General features: G+C 45.9%; 1 protein-coding gene across 2 annotated transcripts in view; it reads left to right on the forward strand.

Moving 5' to 3' along the window:
• The window catches only part of LOC144093833 (homeotic protein ultrabithorax-like), a 115,943-nt gene that overhangs the window by 37,217 nt on the left and 58,139 nt on the right, over positions 1–20,587 (forward strand). Inside the window, exon 2 of one of the 2 annotated variants that reach the window (XM_077627550.1) lies at positions 1,942–2,010. In XM_077627550.1, the coding sequence (XP_077483676.1) occupies positions 1,942–2,010 (69 nt within the window). The remainder of the gene's footprint in view (positions 1–1,941; positions 2,011–20,587) is intronic. The other variant, XM_077627551.1, reaches the window with a different exon arrangement.

Consider the following 20,587-nt stretch of genomic DNA (forward strand, 5'->3'; position numbering starts at 1 on the left):
TGAAATTGACAGATCTGAGCGATATATTAGTAACGCCATAAATCTCGCACAAGAGACACCTGAAGAGTTTTGCAATGCCGCTGTGATAAAATTTTCAGTGTAAAACCGCATCTTTTTCTGGAATATGTGCGTTATATGCCTCCTCCCGTCTGCGCCCCGGCCTCTTTCTTTCTCATCTTTCTCTTCATAAACAATCAAGCACCTTCTATCTTGCGCTTAAATGGTAATGGTACTTGTATGTCGAGTTCGCCTGGAAGCTCTGTAGCGCCATACCAAGTTTTCATTAGTACCTAATAGAGTGTTGCCAACTGAGGTGTATTGTATATATGTTTACCTGCTTCTATTAGCAAATCGCTTTGAGAATTAAACGTAATCTGTAATACTATTAGCAAATGGCTTTGAGAATTAAACGTAATCTGTAATACTACAAAAAAGCTTATTGCACACCAGTGAGCAAATATAAACGATTTCGCCTCCAACCGCCCCTTTGAACTAGATTAGAGATCTAGTTAGTGAAGTTGTTGCGCTCTTCGTTTTTTGCGCTTAATTAAGTAGTTGGTTTGGTTCATGGCGGTTTGACGTCCCAAAGCGAATCAGGCTATGAGAGACGCCGTAGCGAAGGGCCCCTGAAATTTCCACCACCTGCGGTTCTTTAACGTGCACTGACTCAGCATTGCACACCACACGGGCCTCTAGAATTTCGCCTCCATCGAAATTCGACCGGCGCGGCCGGGATCGAACCCGCGTCTTTCGGGCCAGTAGCCGAGCGCCGTAACCACTCAGCCACCGCGGCGGCTTTAGTTAAGTTGTTTATGACACTAGCGTCGTTCACAGTGGTAGGGAAGTGAGGGGGGTCATATGACCTACATATGAAGTAAGCCAATAGTGACTGAAACCAAAGAAAGCATATACGGGAATGCTTATATCTTTTTTTTTGATTTGTAAACTCGTAGTGTTTATCATTGGGAGATAATGTTGTAATTGCTTTATGACTGAAGGTAATTGAGTAGAAAGTAGAAGAAAAAGCAATCGCGTGCAATCACAAGCAATCACAGTGTATGCGCCTCCGCACTTTGTTTTCCACCTTTTTTGATTTTTTTTTTTAAATCGCGAATGAAGGCCATATGTAGCAAGCTGTACGAAAGTGTATACTGGAAGAAAAGCACATATTCTCTTTGTGTCCTTTACCACAGTTGTGACAATCTGTCACTGCGATAAGCGATAAGTTGCTGCAAGCCGATCGATCGACGCACGAAAGTCGGCGATACAAAAAGAGCAGAGTTTCATAGCGAATATATAATAGCATTCAAAGTCACGCATGATCGCATGAATTTATGCAGTGCAGAGCATAATCATGAGGCCGTCGTCAAGAATGCTGAAGTGTTGCCAAAAGACACGGCTTGTTTTAAATGGAGAACAATTCGACGTTGGGAAGAGTTTTAAAATGCGAACACTGCATTGTTTCGCGGCTACTGAGAATTAAATATCAACCAGCCAAGTTAAACACTACGTTGTACTACTTTTCCTAATTGTTTCTTCACTGTTATGCATTGGAGAAGACGATCTAGTCCGAAACCGTTATATATATGCGCACTGAAGTGCGAATACAATTTCAGAAGAGCGCATTCCGAACGTTTTTGTTTTTAAATTCTACACTTTTGTGTCGCTTACTTCCACGTTTTCTAGATCATTTCGGGCGACATTCCCTCTTATGAGTCGTCAACACTTGCTTTCTTGAAAGCGGGATTTTTGACGGAGCATGTTAGAACACAAGCACATTGTTCGTCTATATTCACATAGTCATGCATGCTATGCTGAGTTAAATGTATACAAGAAATGCAAACAAATTGGTCTCTTGTTCTGTGTGATATTACTGTAACGTGTGCCTGTTCTTTGTATGTAGTGAAGTGGCGCCCTAATTTCTTTCTTCTTTGGTTTCAGGGCTGAACAGCTACATCGCACGTGAGTACTATGCCCATCACATCTCGAGCCAGTCGTCTACGGTTTTCGGTCAGTGTAATTTCATGTAACAATGCGAATTTGAGCAGCAATACCCTGTTTATGATATATATTAAGGTGACCCCATAGACGCTCATACGTGTGCATGATGTTCGTCGTTTACTACGCAAGCAGGTGCCCGAAGGTAGTATTTGTCCGGCATAACTTCTTTTTTATAAACAAAGCCTTTTCGTCCTGCCAAAGATAGCTACCTGTAAGTTGGAACAACTGTGATGTTACATACAGCATAGCTGACGCGAGATACTAAGACATATATATATAAAAGAAAAATACAGGACTTGAGGTGCGCTTTGCTTTTGCCTTTTCTATCTCGGTCGGTATCGTTTGAACAGTACTGTTATGGCAGGACTATTTGAAACAAATGGAAACAACTTGTTCTTGTGTGTCGGGCAAAATCGATCGTGGTGTTCTTATAGCCTGCGCCCAGTTAAATGCGCGTGACGTCTTGCAGACCTGCATTTTACGTTACACAGTGCAATGCAACTACTCAGAGTAGTTCGTGATCAGGCCGTCAGCTTCTGTGTACGTAACAGACTAAAAAAAAAAATGTCATCAACGCAAGGCGTACGTCTGGGAATATTATCACAGAAGGCGATGCATAGATTACTCCTGAGATTACTTTTTGATGTTTTCTTTTTATAGATGTTTCTTCATTCATATGTGTGCGCAAATAACCATGTGCGCAACTACTTATCTTGCCATATAGCAATCGGAAAAAGCAAAACACCTGCCTGAGCGCAAATTATGAATTGCGCTTGGTCTCAGTTTTCACGCCTTGTTTATGCATGCGCTGAATTAAGCGCCGCCGTTTCACAGTGTTCAAATGTACGGACAAGGCTAATGTCTGGCTAATATGTTAGACTTCAAAAGTATGAAACAATACAGTCTACTTTTCTACTATGCCAACGAACTAACAGTTTAAATTCAAAACCAGTATGATTAAGCATGGATATTTCAGTGATGTGTTACAGAGCTCATTGAAAAGAAAAACAACAAATATCAACAAAAAATGAAAAGAGGACAAGAAAATTGAAGCACCAGCAGCAAAATGAGAAGATTTGACCGGGGTAGCTACTCTACCAGAGCAATTTATGTCACTTAGAAGACGCCAAGACTGTCGTTTGGAAGTGTTAATACTGGCTTGTATTTCCTCTCCGGAAGCTAATATGTTTGCGCTGTTTTGTTGGCATTTCACATCTCTTGTTCTCTTTTAATTTGTTGTCGATAGTACACTGAAATACACCAAAAGAAGAGAATTATAGTATAGTGAAACACCAAAAAAAAAAAAAGAGCTGAACTATGATATGTGGCTATCATCTCCAGCATCCCTTAGTTTAAATAAAATTTTATACATTTCTCTCCTAAATGTGGAAGGTTTCAATGCCGAAGATATGAATCGCAGAGATGTGATGAGTGCTCTCCAGACGATCGTAAAGGTAAACAAATTTAAGCTTAGATTTTGAAGTCGTTCTTCATTTCACGCATGACTGTACGAGTACAGAAGTACAGAAAAGCACGATTTTCTATTCGATAAGAAAATTAATATTAGAGGATTTTTGCTCATTGCGCGACGTGAATATGGTAACTGAGAGACTTGCAAGAGCTCGCGTAGCACATTTGTTTACTTACTGAGCATTTCGTGCACGAGAGCGGCTCGCGCATAGCAGGATTCACACCTTAGGTTACCTAACGGCATCTCTGTGTCCGCAAATAAACATATGCAGAAATGAAAGGTGAAGTTGTATGTTTAATTTAGGTTCGTGTGGTTATTATAGGGTACGGCCAGTTTAGCAAATTATACTTAAAAGCTCGTTCCTAAATATATTGTTTCTGTGCATACTGCTCTTTTCATAGTACGCAGAGCGGATTGCAGAATATCTACGCATAATTTTTGTCGAATCATCATCGCGCGTGTTATAGGAGGAGTGAAAAACTGTAAAAGTCGTACCGACGCACAAATGAAAAGGGAAAAATCATTTCAATCTTTAGCCCATCTGACTGATATCCGCTCTCTTTCTCCATTGTAAACGTCTTTAAGTCGCGATAATTTTTTTTACCTAAGAGTGCTTGCAAACAGTTGAACATATTATTCGAACACAAATAATGGGATGCCATGAACGAAAAGGCATATCGTCTTTCAGTTCCAAAAAAATTTCCACAATCGCAAAGTTGTTCCAACTGTACATGACATATACCTTATTTTGTATACTTAGAAATAAATCCATTTAATCCTACTGTAGGCTTTTCTGAATGTCTTGGGCTCCCCTTCCCACCAGAAACAAATGAGAAAGCTCGGGTATGCATTAGGTAATGACCCCGTTGTGATCCGGATTAGAGATAGAAGTAACGGATTGCAATGCTTAGCAATTCATCATAAGATTTCCTGCTTACTATCTGTAACCTGTCCATTACGGTAAAGTTTCGTTCTAACCCCTGTTTCATTTCTCATTTTCATTGATGTTCAACCTTTACCATCCACCCGAACGTCAGGGTTTTCGTCATACTCTTAGGTGGCTCATCTAATCAGGTCAATTGAGCTCGAGGTCATGTGGCTTTGAAGAACTCCTTAAACCGCAAACTAGTGGTGTAGTGATTGGCAAACGAATCTGAACGTCAAAAATTTGCCACTTAAATAATGACTAGAAAAAAATCTGCTGCATTATACCACCGGACACAAGCTAAGTAATGCAAGTGCACTGCTTAATGACGCCTCACGGGGCCAGTGGGGCTTGCATTTAAGTTACACCACATCCACCGCGATGGCGCCCGAAACTCGTAAGATCGAGACAAAGTTAGTATTAGCCTGTCGTGCACGTATAAGACCAGTCCTGGGTGCACTCTAATTATGTCTGGTTTCCCTTCGCTAAACAACGCCAAATAAGAAGAAGTGGAAATAAAGGCAGATTCATTCACAATTAATATAAGCAAGCTGACTCGTTAACTGGCCTATTTAATAAGCTCGCATGCTCATCTTGCAGAACAGAGGTAAACTAGCTCGCCCGAGATTGATGCACGAACTTCTTCATAATCAGTTAAACATCAATGCATCTAGGGAAAGCTACATTTCAGAAATTTGAGCTCCACGCCATAAGCACTCGCACGCAAACGAGTACACATTCCGGCCCGGCTGCTTCAAGTCCTCATTCTTTCCACTAGCCATACTTGATCGATTTATCGGAAGCCGCACATCATTAAACAACTTTTTAACGTTGATCGAAGAATCGTTACTGACGCTGTAATTGCAACTCGAATGTGGTTGTCTTATTTGGTTAGGGGAGTGTGCACAGCTTCTGGAAAATAGAGATCAATGCTCATTGTCTTCGCTCACGCTTACTACATGTAGTTGTGCCGTATTACATCCTATTCCCCACTCTGCTGCGTTTTGCATTCATTTTTCGTTACTGTAAACAGTGTCCACTTCCACTATCTCTAATGGAAAAGTTCATTATTTACAGCTCGGACTAGTATACAGTACACTGAAACAATCTCACTATCAGAAAACTATGTGTGGCTGCTTCTTGTACCGAGCTAGTTTGCTTTATTTTTTATTATGTTTTGTGTTCGTTTTAAACATCTGCCCGTCCTGCTGTAATCCGATATGGAATTGGCAGTATGTACAAATAAATAAGACACATAAATATTATATGAATAGCAAGACGTAATCTGAACCCTTTCGTTTAATTTCTGCTGGTTTCTTGCATCTAGAACTGCGAAATGTCATTAGCCCGACTTGGCGATTGAGCACTTGCGGTACGCGTACTAGCATGTGGACTGACGTACCCATGATTCCTTCAGTGGCATTCTTTAGCTTTACAGTTTCGAAGAATGAAAGAGGCTCGTCTGAATAGCCCTAATGCATTTAACTGTACGCACCCAAATAGCAAGAATGAATGCCTTAGGAAAGCTAATGATCGTTAAAAGGTTGCCTTGTACTGAAGGAACTTTCCTAACTGTTGTTACGCATCGGTCCTAGGTTGGTTAGCATGCGAGAGGTTGTGTGTAGAAAAATGAAATTAACAGTATTGCCTGAATTACTAACCTCAACCACAAAACGCAATGTATTTGTGTGTGCTTCTCTGGGCTACTACGTTCATTACAGTATATCTTGAACGATCACTACAAGCATTGCATATCAAAAACTGCTTGTAAAGATGACTCGATACTCTTTTTCGTAAAAGTTTTAGAAATGGAGCGCGTTTTTTTCTAGTTATTGTGGGTTCAGCATTATTAGCGACTAGTATTTGTATCCTTCTGATCGTTTTACCCAAATGTACTTTCAGATATATGGATAATCTCCATTAATTTTTAGCTGCTTAGTTATTTCCTGTCAGGTTAGTAACTATAACGAGTTACTTTGCTTGAGAGCAGGAATGGAAATGCACTGCAGTCGATTTAGTAGGCGTCAGAGCAGAACTTCTGCTCTCCTCGTGCAAATATACGTGCTTGAATCGCAACGTTAACTCGCAAATTAACCACGCGAGAATCAAATAATGCGGGAAAGAAAAGGGACTAGGTTGAACGTTTCCTGTACCGATCATACCGCGCTCTAGTGGCGAAAACCATCCCGTACGTTGGCCACATTTTCTGCAAGCCATATATGCATCGTGGACAAAAATAAACGTCGCTCTCCTTACCTACTTCACGTCGGCCTGTGTGGTTCGTATCCGAAATATCCCCAAGGAGACACGCGCACGCCTCAGAAAAGTATACTTTTTCGCATTGGGACACCAACGAGACTGGCTTCTACATAGCCACTAGTCGCGTTAGGTCGGACACTTCCTTCTGCCTCAATTTTTTTTCGTGTTTTCTTTCCGCTCGTTTGAACGTATTTTATTTCGAACAGCCTATAGACGGCGAATGTCACTCAAAGCTGAGGTTTTTCTAAGGAGACGTTCGAGACTCCGAGTCTTTGGCTAGCTCTGTTTTCACCGCTCGAAAGAGTACGAAAAGAAAAAAAAAAAGAAGGGAAGGAAAGGAGCGAGAGAAGAAGGAAAGACACGCTGAAAGCAACTCAAAAGCCCTGTGCCAGGACTCGCCGGTTATAAACGCGTAAATTGTGCGAGGGCGTGCGCGTTGCCCGGTTCCTGTCCCGCGGCGCGCGCTGTTTACATCTGCCAGCTCTCGCAGTGACGTCGACGACGTCGTTTCAAAGCGAATGGCCAATCACAAGCGCCAGAGGTGTTTCCTCTGCGAGCCAGCTCCGCCGGATTCCGGCCTATAGCTGCTTTTTTTTTGTTTGCTTTCTTTGTATCTCTCTCTCCCTTTCGCTCACTCAAAGTTCCTCACTCGTCAGTGAGCATTCTGCGCGCTTTCAGGAAGAGCGAGAGAGGAGGATTACAGGAAAGCCCGCCACACTCGCTGCGAGGAATAAAGAAAAATAAATAAACGAAGGACACGAGCCTAATGGTTTAGCTGAGAAGCGAAGATACTCATGCACTCGCCTCCATTCCTCCTCCTCCTCCTTTTTCCTAGTGTACGCTTCGCCGTCGAAGGCACATTGGCAGCTCTTTGTTCTGCATAGTGTCTTTCAGGGAGACGGGAGCCATTAAATGGCAAGGGAAATGCTTGTTTTTCCTCATATCTGAATCTAATCGGCAAAGTGTTTGTCCGTCCTGTGTGTGAGTCCCCGCTGAATGAGTAATGGCCAACGTTTTGTGTTTGGACATCCGGCCTGATAAAAATTTTCCGCGTCCTGTTAGCGCTTCCGGTGTATAAAGTTACACTTTGCATTGGCACGTTCTGTATACTTACAGGAGTTCTTAGCTATCCGAACAAAGCCCGCTCCTTTTTGCTATGCTCTCATTAGGGTCGTATAAGTCCTGTTGCGCCCAAAATAAACGTTGTAAGTACAGTGCGTCGGCGAAGCCATCTGTGGCATTGTTCATTCGCGCTGTATTCATTGTATTCATTCATTGTTGTATTCCCAGCCGCCTCTTGGTTACCTTTACGCGAAGCAAAAACTAAAGTTCGATTTCAGCTGGCCTCTTACAATCATAGTTAATCTTACTATGTGTAGCGACCCAGATAAATATGCGCTATGGCTAACTGCTTCCTTGACGAACATGCACATGAATTTGTTGTTGCACAGCAAAATTTAGGCTTAGCTTTCTACCCGCGCGCGTAATTCGCATCAGTGATACAGTATGCATGCAGCGACGTGTGTATTCCTGTTATGGGTTTGTCACGTTACTTTCATACTTCGGGGCTTCATCTCCATATGCAGTTTTCACCTTTAACGGAGCGGGCCGCGCTTATCATGATCAGCGTGTCTGAGAAGCTTGGAACTGTGACCGATGTATACCATGTCCAAGAAAGATCAGCTGCAGAACCCTTCGTTGGTTCCTCGATCAACGTAGAACCCAGGCTGATTGGCTGCTGGGCTGTCCATGTCTTGGGTACCTGCAATTAAGTAGAAATACTGATTACAATGTACAAAGGAGGATGCACTAGAATAGAGTTGTTTTTTGCTACTCGCTATAGCGCGCTGTCATGATGGAGTACATTGGATGAAAAGCAACAAGCGCGACAAGTTCGAACTCAACTTTAGCGTTCGTGTCGTTGGACACGTCCACTCGGTATACATAAACACGCAAGGTGGATGCACAAAATTTTTAAACGAAAGGAGCCACGTCTACGTTATATGCATCATCGACTCATGACTCTTGATTTGAGTTACTAAGAGCTTGCTCGAGCATTTCAAGGGCACGTTGTTTTCCCCAAATTATATATATGAAATCACTTCCTCTGTTCTCACTCCTGATGTTTGACTACCGCGCGACAGCCGGCAGAAATGCTCATTTTCGGGAACCTTGGCATTACAGCGATTTTCTCCCGCCTCGGCTTCGGGAGGTGGTGGGTTCGACTCCCACTGCCGGCCGGCTACCCACCGGTTTCCTCAAAATGGGTACAAGCTATGGGCCGGCCTGGTGCTCGGCTTGCCAGGGTTACATGGCTTGGCAAAGGAGCCTGCGCCTTAAAATTCCATCCTTGTGGACTTTGAAGAGAAGAAATTCTCTACTCCGCATTATTCGGTGCGTGAGAAGCGTGATCTGGAACACAGAGGTAGCGGGGAAAGCGTGGTCAGTGGCGACATTAATAATGGTTATTACATGCCACTGTCGGTTTTCGCTGTCTGCATGTAACGTTAGGTTACGGCGTTATTTGCTCTGTTTGGCTGGGGCTAGGCACTGCAGTGTTCTGAAATGCGGGGTTTTTAAATAAGAAAAAAATTTGCCCAAGAAAATTTTGGTGTTCACTACTTGTGAAACATCCAGGCATTTTGTGACTTGATATTTAGAATCTTTTCGTGAGAAAGCTATGCTAAGAATGTAAAGGATTGGCCTCAGCGGTGGCAACAGATGCTTGTTGTGAACTAGTATTGGGATAGAACATCGAAACAGACTTAATGATTTCAGACGGCGAGCATTTCTCTGTAAAGAAAATAACGGAGTGTCTTGCTTATGTCTCGGTTATCCTAACTACTTTAGGATGTTAAGAAATTCAATAAAAAAGAAACAAAAAAAGACAATTTCGGCCATGGCCGAGCACAGAACCAATAAGACATCTTTTTATTGTTTATGTCGACATTTTGTCGCTCTATTAGCCGCGGCCTGAAGATATTATTTAAAAGGGCTTTACGCCTTAAAAGCGAAAATCGAGAAATTCGGGAGGCGTGGTAGACAAATTTGAGTTACCAAATAAGGCTGCATAATGCAATATATCGAGCTTTACGATTTGAATCCTTGACGTATTAGGAAAAATTGCCCAGCGAAAATGTTATCCGATAGATCTCTTCCACGGTTCTTAGGTGCGCCTGCGTTTCACATATCCCTGTTCCGGGTGGGCCTGATGTGCCCTAGAACCCTATATTTCTCTAGGCAGTATAACTAAGCGGCACCCTATTCTTCCCGCCATGCTCCGGGGTTTCTTAGTTCCGACTTGGCTCAGTCGCTACAAATCGAAGTGGTGGTGTTTGAATTAAACGAAACCACGCACAACCGAAATAGTGCGAGTGGCAAGACATGGTTATGCAAATTGGTGAAAAGGGTTAACGTCGTGGTCAATTTGTAGAAGAGTGCTGGACTTAGTAGCTGTTCATGTAGTTCACAGGGCAGCCGCTGTTCACAGGGCAGCCGCAACTCGCTTAGCAGCTAGGAAGTATTTTTGCCGCCCAGCTGAAATTTCTTTCTGTGGGTGGCCTGTAAGGTTGTGACAGTTTTCTCAGAGCGTCAGAGAGGATTTAAAGGTACGTAGTCCTCACAGCCTATACAGGTGACCTTTTCACCCACGTGGCTTGTATAGCAATACATGGGAACTGTATAGAGCGAACGCTTAACCTGAATATAGTATAGCTCAACGCAGAAAGCGTGGGAATGGAAAGGTTCAGGAGCTTGTTGCTGACGCAGGTTAAATGATCGTTAAGCTGTGGCGTTTTTTAGGAACTTACTGTGCCGCTGTAAACCGCTGTAAAGCGAACTCTTGTTTTTACGACGATGAGTACACGCATCTTTTCTGCAGTATGACCCGCCTACTTTGCATTGGGGTGGAGATGACAACTAAGTTGGTATCGTCCCTGCAATGATGGCAGCAAAATATAAATTATATAATATATAGTATACCGCATAGCAGTAGCCTTCGCTTTCTGGAAACAAGGCAGCACGACTGCTCCCTATTTTTTTCCTTTCAGTGACGCTTCTATAGGAGAACTCTAAACCTGCTATTAAAAAAAAAGTGTCCCATTTTAGTGTGACGTGATTATAAATGCTTCCATCGTCGAGCCTATCAACTACGAAGTTTTTTAATGCACAACGCATTAAAGAGTCCCTAGCCTACTTTTTGAGGAGGAAAAGTTACAATGGGGCTGGACAGGGTTCCCAACAGGACACAAAGGTATAAGCCAGCGCTGCACGTCGTGGGCGTTTAGTTAGTATATTATCTTAGACAAGCACTAAAGTTTAACACAAACCTGCTTTTGCAAGCTTCTTTTATTCTCGTGACAATAGCGTTATAGTCTCCAAATCTTAGCTCTTGCTGCAATGGGTAGTGTCGTAAGCGCGAAAACCATTACATTCTTTGCTGGCGTAATTCATAAACGCGTTTGACGGCAAAACATCTTTGCTGTTTCACTAAGCGTACGTTGTTTCCGTGCGACCAAAAGACATTGCCTTGTATTTTCACCCTAATATAAAATAAATGCTTTCTTAACAGAAAAAAAAAGCCCTGAGCCGCTAGTTAAGTATTTTCTCCTTTTCATTCAGCAACGGTAGCAACTAAGCACGTTGATACCGAAAGAATTGAACGTTTTTGTACTTGTCGGCACAGAATCTATAAAAGCAGATACCTTATTGTCTGGTCCGTATTTTTAATTCCAGTCCGGCATTAGTTGCCATATGTTTTCTACCGTGTTGGATTGTTCGAAAAACGTTATGAATTATACAAGTGTGTCTGCGCTTGTCAACATTTGTTGCGTGTGTCAACATTTGTTCAATACCGAAGTTTGCAGCGTAAATAACTAGTCCCGGTAACGCGCGCTCTGTTACTTTCTTGCCCCCCCCCCCCCCCCCCACCCCCACCTTCGGTATTAGCGTCATTAGAATAGAGTGAGCTGAATCGAACTGAACCTGCATGCGCTTACAGCATTCTGGTTGGAAAAACTGGCAGCCCATAGTAGTCAACGCTTTGAGACAGGTTAAAAACGCGCCTTCTTATTCGTGAATCATTCGCCGTTCCATTTTGGGTCATCAGAAAAAAAAAATGTTTCTTTTTTTTTGCCGGTTTGAAATAAAAAGAGCCATCGGATTCATCTAGTCAATGGCGAGAAATCACAGACAACAAAAATATTACGCAAGACTAATGTGCACGCATGTTTTCTCACAGGCCGTTGCACAATTCTTGCGTCAGGTGATTTTTCAGCTGTGAGGGCAGCTCACGGGAGCTTCGTTCCTCAACTCTTCCCACTTTTTTGTGCAGCTGTTAGGATGCTTCTCACACAGGGGTGGAGGGTTTTCAACATCTTTGTAAAAAAAGGTCTACATCCAGGGACTCCGGAACTTTTTTTTGAGTGCGGGGCAAGACTTGGAGCTTATTTTGTTATTTATTTATTTAATGCTCATTTACATAATATTTTTTAGTGTTCAAAGCTTGATGCAAACTGTCACGTTGTGGTGACAACACTCCAGCAGTCAGGAAGGCTACGAAAAGGCTTCCAAAATAAACAGTTTAAGGGGCTGACTCACGTCCATTAAGAACTGATTGACTCGGCGGCGGCGATAGCCACAAGCGTGCTCAGCGGTCATCAAACGGAATGTCATGCAGTTCTTGGCCGCGCTCAATTTAAAGCTTGCAAGGAACCTTCGGCATAAAGAACCAAAAGCAACTACAAGAATATGGAAAAATGTGGAAGCATTTGCACGTGGCCATGATCAATGGAGATAAGTCTGGTCGCATCTCGCGTTACAAAACAAAATGATAAAGCCGCGTGGCGGCGTTTGTGAGTGCGAACGGACAAACGGTGCAAAGATTCACGGCAATATAAAGTTAATTGAAATGGGGAGATTTATAGGTGGGATGCTTTACGCACGAGGAGTGATCAATGACATTAAAAAAGTTTGTGCTTACTTTGTTTAAATTCTGCTAATCATGATCATGTACACGGAGTCATACAGTCGACTTCTGTTAGGACATGACTGGTTTAGGTTACTCATATAGGAAATGCTTTACTCAGCCTCACTGTGCTTTGAATTTAGAAAGTCCTAGAGCTGAAGTGTTTCAATTCTCAGAAATCTGATACAACTGCAAGGAATTGGAGACGGGGGGGGGGGGGGGGGTCGCTGCCCCCAGTTTTAAAATGTTGGGGGGGGGGGGGGAAGCGACCGCCCACCTTGCCCCCCTTGTGCCGGGGTCCTTGTCTACATCTTTGCAAATTTCGTTTACTGAGCGCCAGATCAAAGGCAGTCATTCATTCTATGAAAGAGAAAATATTTTTCCCTGCCTTTATTTTATTATTTCATTCCTGACTCTCTCTCAGCGGAGGTCTCAGGTTATGGCCTTGTTCGACAACGGATCATCTTGCATATTTTGCATGAAAGTGAGCGTTTGCATCGTTATTCTCGCTAACGACTTAAAGCGGAGGAAACTGTCGACTCATCAGAGTAGCTGCGTCGACAGCTCTCGGCGCATCTGCCGCACTACACAAGAGAGAAAGAAAGGAAAGGAAAAGAATAAAAAAAACGCACGCAAGCAAGCGCGTCGGCTGAGTCTAAAAGATCCCCTTTATATCATTACAACATTGGGTGTAAATCTGTTCAATGCGCAATATTCTGATCACGGCTCAATTTGCGGCCAAGTGATGGGAGGCGGGAATGCATAAATACAGCGGTAAACAACAACGATATGTGTGCATTGTCGTAATATAAGAGTCCGAGCCCTCGTGCACGTGGAAGCATGCCCCGAACGAGAGCGAAGCGCGGAATAAGAGAGTATGCGCGGCCTTTTACACGCGCATACGCGCTTACACGTGAAGCAACGTGGCGAGCCATAAAACTGCCACTCAGCGCGTCCGCGCGATATCAAGTCGGCGGCTGCGGCTCGAAATTGTGGTGATCCGTACGGTTATCGATGTTTATGGAAATGGCGGCCCGTTACGTCACCGCGCTACAGAGCCTCTGCCATCGCTTGTGTGTGGACATATATCTGTCTATACAAGAAGACGATGTTCGCTTTATGTATACGCGCAAACGGGCAGCTTTCTTGCGAAAGGATACATTCCGTACCCTTTCTTCTTACGCATTCCTCTTTCCTTCAGTATGTAAAACTATACACAATGCGCGGATTTCGCGTATAGTAGATAGAAGCTCACACCTCTTCATCTTCTTTATACGCGGGAAACAAGAGCTTTCGATGGAGAAGAAAGGGAGATCGAGAGAGAGTAAGGGAATGGCTTGTAATGTACGCTAGCGGTATATGAAAGAAAGCCGCTCGCGCGGCTCCAGGCTTCTCCAGCGCGGCCACGTCCGCAGATTTATCGGCGTCGTAACTTCCTCGACACGCGCTTTCGGGGCACGTCGATGAGACTCGGGGACCTTGCAGACAGAAGCCCGGCGCACGCGCCACACCGTGCAACAGCTCAAAGACAACGGCCTTCGCGGAATTGTTCCTTGGCCGCGGTGCGCAGGCATACAGAGTGCATACGCCTGATCTCACGACAGAACTGTGCAGCGTAGTACAAGTATAGACGTGAGCTAATTGGAGACCACCAACCTAGTGTATGGACTCTTCGGTCGTAATAAACGTTCCGTTATTCGCCTTATATACCGTCTTTGTTATCGCATTGTTCGCGTGCAGTGATTGGCTGTTCGAGTAATTCCTGCCAATCGGGAGCCATTGGTACGGGGAAACAGCTTTGTGAACGGCTCTCAGCCTTTCCTGTGCTGCACGCTTTCTGCATGTAGGGTCGGGCGTAGGCGAGTCTCGTAAGCGCGTTCTTGCGGCTCGCTTAAGGAACACGGGCTCTTTTATGATTTCCGCGCCGTACAATTAACCAAATGGCGTGGGTGCGGGCAGTGACGCTCGTCGTGCTCGCGACGTCGGTGACACACGGGACGACATGGCGGACGCATTGTGACGAGCGTTTTCTTTTATTCTCTCTTTAGCTGGCGTAAGCTAAAAATTTCTTTTCGCGTCGCGCGCCGCAGTGGATTTCTGGTGGTTGCCGCTTCTTTTGCGTATGCACAGCGAATGCGTTTTTCCTCGTCTGCTAACTATTATAACGGCCGGCTGCACAAACGTGCCCTCCGGATCCCAGGCAACATCACTGAAGAGCTGGGCCCGAACAATATTATTCGGACTCCGGGACATGAAGGGCTGGCCAGCAACACCGCCTCTGATGCCGAAGATGGAGCTCTTACCAACCGAGCGGCTACCAGTGGCATGGACACTGTGCCAGTCCCTTCAACCTACAACGACGCATTGGAATATTTTTGAGGCAAGCGAGCGCGTCTTCCTGCCACGCACCCACGGCTCACTAGCGCGCAGTCCATTTACTGGCGCCAATTACAGATAGATGATACATTTTTCAATCCCCACTAGTAGCACAAGATACATCCCGTTCTATTTACCTCCGCTTGCCCGTAGTGCTACGGCACCCTCACTCCTCACAGTCTCGCCTGGGGCTGCCGATACAGCCCCGGTGGTTTCCAGCGTCCCTAATCCCAACTTGTAGCAGTGGGAGCCAGCGCGATTGGAAGACCAGCTGCAGCTGATTGACCGGGCTTGCACGGTGGCCACAGCGACTGGACTCCTGAACTGATGAGTCTCCTTCCACCATGGTCGCCAAATTCTTGGTCAATAAATGTTTTCCTCCTCCTCCTCCTCCTCCTCCTCCTCCTCCTCCTCCTCCTCCTCCTCCTCCTCCTCCCACTACTTCTGCCTCCATAGTAGTTGAGCAGGGGAGGAGGAGCGGTGCACTTCGATAAAATTGGATTCCGTGGCTCTGAGCCGAAAATTGCGGTTTTGTTGCGTATCCATGCGAGCAAAGTGAAAAGCTGCACTTCGCAGTCAAAACCCGAATTTACATTCACTTCTACTCTGAACATGAAAAGACATTAAAAGGTGTTCTCTCTTTTGATAGAAGGCTGCGTGAAGAAAAGAATATGAGACGCGCTCATTCATTGAGCGAAATCGCTCTCTCCATTTTTCTAAAAATGTTCACTTCTAGGCCGTCGACCGCTCCGCCTTATATTTTCTGGTCACGGTTAATTTCTATCATTTTCTTGTTTTTTTAGACTCCTGAATTCTTTCAGTGGTATACTGAGAATAGTTTAGCAGTTGTGTAGATTTCTTTTAGTAGACAAGTTTTTCTTTTCAACTTGCGTTGCTCACGACAGTTCGTTGTTCACGCGCTGCAAACGCTACCTGGATTTTCTATGGATTCTCCTACTTCTCATTCTTTTCCTTTGTGGCCTTTGGTACTGGTCATTGGCGCCTAATTGAGCTGACTACAATGACATGACACTATCAGCCCTCATGTCACGGGTAGCCGCTTTTAGGGATTTGAGAGCAAAATAATCAATTGCAAATGCAATAGTCATAAAGCGTGGCGAACCCGGTTTGTATTTTCATTTCATTTCATTTATTTTTTTCCCTTAAAGGCCCGAAGGCATTACATAAGGACATCTCAAGGAATGCGCCGAAAATTTCGGCGAATTCCGGCGAATTTCGGCGAATATTTCGCCGAAAATGAATCCACCAAAAACTGCGGCTGTCGCCAGTGCATTTTTCCCGCAAACATTTACTCAGTTAGACTGTGTCCCCTGATTCCCCCTCTTTATATAAACACCTGGTACTAAACTGCGAATTCAGGAGGGTGATGCACTGCGGTACGCGTTTGAGTTCAATGCTGGCAATGGTAGCACTGTCTAGCTTAGTAACCGCTTTATCGAACATCGCTCATTACCTTCACCACGTACGCGTGGAGCGGAAGCTACAAATAGGAAGAAATATCTTCAGACATCCCGTTCGTCACTCACGCGGGTTCGAGCACGTTTGTTTGATTGCCATCCTGTCGAGATCCACTCTTCAAGAGCGCTGGCCTCCACTGTTTGTTTCCCCTTCCCGGCCGTCGCCTCGCTACCCCGTGTCTCAGCCATATTCGACCGCGGTGGTCTGATTCCCGGAATGCGCTTCTCCCACCGTTCTGCTACACTTAAGAGCCACGCGCGCAGCCCTGCATACTTGGCGCCGACGGCAATTCTGCTCGGAATAATAATAAAAAAAGACGGAAAATAAAGCCAATAGTGAAATGAAAACATCTAACCCTCGCGCATTCCTAGAGATCTCCAGTCTCAAAGCCGAGCGAAATGAAAACACGCCAAAGGAGAGGAGGTAGGTTTGGTGCGAGCGAGGAGGAGGATGGGAGGCCTGGAAGCGAAGCGTGTATTTCGGGCCGAAATATGAAACAGCGTGGTGTGACGGCGCCGGCGGCGCGGCTCTCTCGCGGCTCAAGAGAAGAAAGACGCCGCGCGCGTTCCCGCTCGCTTCGCGCGCACACCTCCGACTCACGCCCGGCCGATCCGGTGCACGCCAAGCGAGCCTCGCCCGCGTAGCAGCAGCCGCCGCTCAAGCTGCAGCGGCGGCACAGCAGCAACAGCGGGGAGCAAGCGGCAGCAGGCAAGCACACGAGGCTCTCCCGGCTTCGAAACCCGGGATCCGAACCCCCCTCCCCACACCCGCTCAGAGCGCGCGCAAAAACAAACGCAAGGAGGAAGGCAGGAGAAGAGGACCGCGAGGGGGAGGTTTCCCCGGCTGCCGCCGCCGCAACGCCAGAAGAAGCTGCGGCGGGAAGAAAGGGCGGGAGGCAGGCTTTAAGCCGCGGCTGCCGCTGCTTGCCGGGCGCCCGAAGCCTCGGCTATAGGAACCTCGGCGCATGCATGGTAGCCGCGCGCGCAGTTGGTGCAAGAAGAAGCGAGCTGCTGCCGGAGGCTGGCTCGCGTGCCGCTCGCTTTCTCCTCTGCCCTGACCGCGACGCCCAGCAGCAGCGGCGGCAGCAGCTTCGCTCGGTTTGCGTTGTAGCAGCTGGTGTCACGTTTGCGAAAAAGCGGGCCACGGAAAAGAAGGGGAGGCGGCTCCCGCCTTCTTCTTCGCTCTATCCTTTTCTGTTTTCTTCTCCTTGGCTGCAGCGGCGGCAGCAGGCAGCCAGCCAAGCCAGCCGCGGTGAATTAAATTTACGAGCGCCCGGCATAGCGGCAGCCGCGCTGTCCCTTGATGCGGTGCGGCGGCAGCAGCGCCTCATCCTCAAAGCGGCGGCGGCGGCTTCCGCGGGGCCTCGCTCCCTCGTCCTCGAGCCATGCCGTGCCCTTCGAGCTTGCTGCGTTGATCTCAAACGGCGGGTCTTGATGCCGGAACGCGCGGTTCCGAGAAGCGAGCGAGCGGGCGGACGCGCGGGGCCCTGTTTTCCTGATTGGTCCAACCCACGTAGTATTTGTTTGGATATTTGTGTTTTTTATCCTAGCTGCGTATTTTTGGAATGATTTATCTTGTGGAGCGAATAAGTGCGTATATTACATGTTGCGGTGTTGCGTGGGCAGTTTTTGGGTGGCGGCGCATTTCAACCGGCCAGAGAGGCCCCTGCATCCGCTGTGCAACCATGGGAGGAAACTGGTTGGGGAATTGTAGCCAATCACCGATCTTGTCTATCTGTACAACACAGCGGGAGCTGCGCGACCGCTCGGATACTTCCAAGAACATGGCCTTCTCTTTTAAACTGAGTGCGGTGTGTCGTTGCTCACCACCGATGTGATGAAACTGGGATATAAGAGGGAGGGTGCGCCCGCTTTTTTTTTTTTTCTGACGTCTTCGAGGTTTTATTGTGTCGCTGAGAAAGACCGCACGGTATAAATGCAGTCATTAGGTACTTGAATAAAGACAAAATCTAGGCCACATTTACTATACCGACAACCTTTGCTGTGTGAATCGATCCTGATATTCTAAGTACGTACTCATACTTTTTACTGCCACCACCGCTTCAACTGCTTGGTGCCCAGTGTCCTTGATATCTATTGGTATTGGGGCCGTACTTCTAAATTGGTTACCAATTCTAACGTGGAGCATGGTAAAGGTACGCATAAAGCACGAGCCCCAGTGAGGTGGCGGAAAGAAAGGAACCCCTCTTTCAATTTTTATACGGTGCTAGTGTTCCAGTGAGAGGTTGCATACGGACAATGAAAAAAAGAATATTGCCAGCACTTCTGAACTAAATGTTCCATCCATCCGTATGAAGCAATCGGCCTCATGCCGGCTTTCACCAATCTAAAGTTCGAAAGCGCAGCCTGTCTGTGGTGCTGAAACATGTTTTGCACATAATGAGCAAACGTTCACTGGTTCTAGTTTTAAATCACGTGCTAGTCAACGTCTGAGTGGAGCCTTAAGGCTTTAACGCACAGCCGAGTGTCTACACTCTTGCTCCTGAACTGCATTGCGCTTTCTTCTCCCGTTTCAAAGCGGCGCTTTCGGTTCGTACACTTCTGAATCGCCATTTGCGCACTTCGCTCATGTCATGGCGGGGTAGATATCCATTAACCGTTTTCCTTCACACGAGCGTCACAAGCAGGAGGGGCTGACGGGAAAAGAGCGGCAGTCAGAGCTAGTATAGAGTAGCGTGCCTGAAACTGCGGCACGTCGTATTTTTTACGCGTGTGCTAAACAGTGAGAAAGTATAAAGCGCGACCATTCGCTGGATAATCATGAGCGTGCTCAAGTGCCCGCACAAAAGAACTACCTTTCATTACAACTGTAATGACAAGAAGAGACTGCGCGGAGGCCCTGGTAAACAATATTCGATCATCAATATCCCCGTCTGCTGAAATTGCCTTGGAAAAGTGTTCCTGGGAGCGACTCATCAAATGGCGACTCATCAAATGGCGACCCTTGATTCACAGATTTTACAGTTTTTTGTTTAAATGGTGCATCTAGCGTAAGGGAAGCTTCGACGAACGCTCCTCTCATCTTAATCCTTAAGAAAGGAGACTTTAAGAATTTCAAAAGTTACAGACCGATCAACTTACTGTCCGTTGGCTGCAAGCTATTTACTAAGGTAATCGCTAATATAGCTAGGACAGACTTAGACTTCAGTCAACCAAATGAGCAGATAGGCTTTCGTAAAGGCTAGTCGACAATTCACACTGTGAATCAGGTGATAGAGAAATGCACGAAATATAAGTTAACCTGCCCCTATATACAGTCGTCATAGATTGCGAGAAAGCATTTAACTCAGTCGGAACCTCAGCTGTCACTCAGTCATTACGGAATCAGGTTGTAGAAGAGCCGTACGTAAAAATGCCACGTGCCTAACGCCCCGCGCGGCCTCCACGCTTAGTCGAAAACGACGACGAACGAAGCGGTGGTTGGCTCTCGAGGCGCTCTGACTCTGGCAAACAACAACAACAACGACTCTGTGACCTGGACCCTGGCTCTCTAATTAAAAGCTCTCGGTCTTGGGTTCTCCCCGGCGCCTACCTGCACGGCTCCTCAGGTAGTGACAATACCTATAGCGGGTGCACAGCTTTCATAGTCCTCCATAAACTCAGCAATAAGATTCGAACGGCAAAAAGTGTCAGGCAGGGAGACATGATCTCGACAATGCTATTCACCTCCTGTTTACAGGTGGTATTCAGAGGCCTGGATTGGAAAGAGCTAGGGATGAGAGTTAATGGAGAATACCTTAGTACTCTGCAATTCGCTGATGATACTGCCTTGCTCAGTCACTCAAGGGATGAATTTCAAACCGTGATCAATGACTTAGACAGGCAGAGTAAAACAATGGATCTGGAAATTAATATTCAGAAAACCAAAGTAACGTTCAACAGTTTTCAGAACAGAGTTTACAATTGGTAGCGAGGTGTTGGAAGTTTAACAGTACCTCTTGCTGGGCTAGTTTGTGTAACATTGTGTAACAAAAGTAAAAACGGCGCTAATTTTTACGAAAAACCACACAGAAAGACCTGACAGGACGGGCGCTGGACCAGACAGGACAGCGCCCGTCCTGTCTGGTCTTTCTGTGTGGCTTGTGTAAAAA

Source organism: Amblyomma americanum, chromosome 6 (assembly GCF_052857255.1).
Source record: "Amblyomma americanum isolate KBUSLIRL-KWMA chromosome 6, ASM5285725v1, whole genome shotgun sequence".
NCBI lineage: Eukaryota > Metazoa > Arthropoda > Arachnida > Ixodida > Ixodidae > Amblyomma > Amblyomma americanum.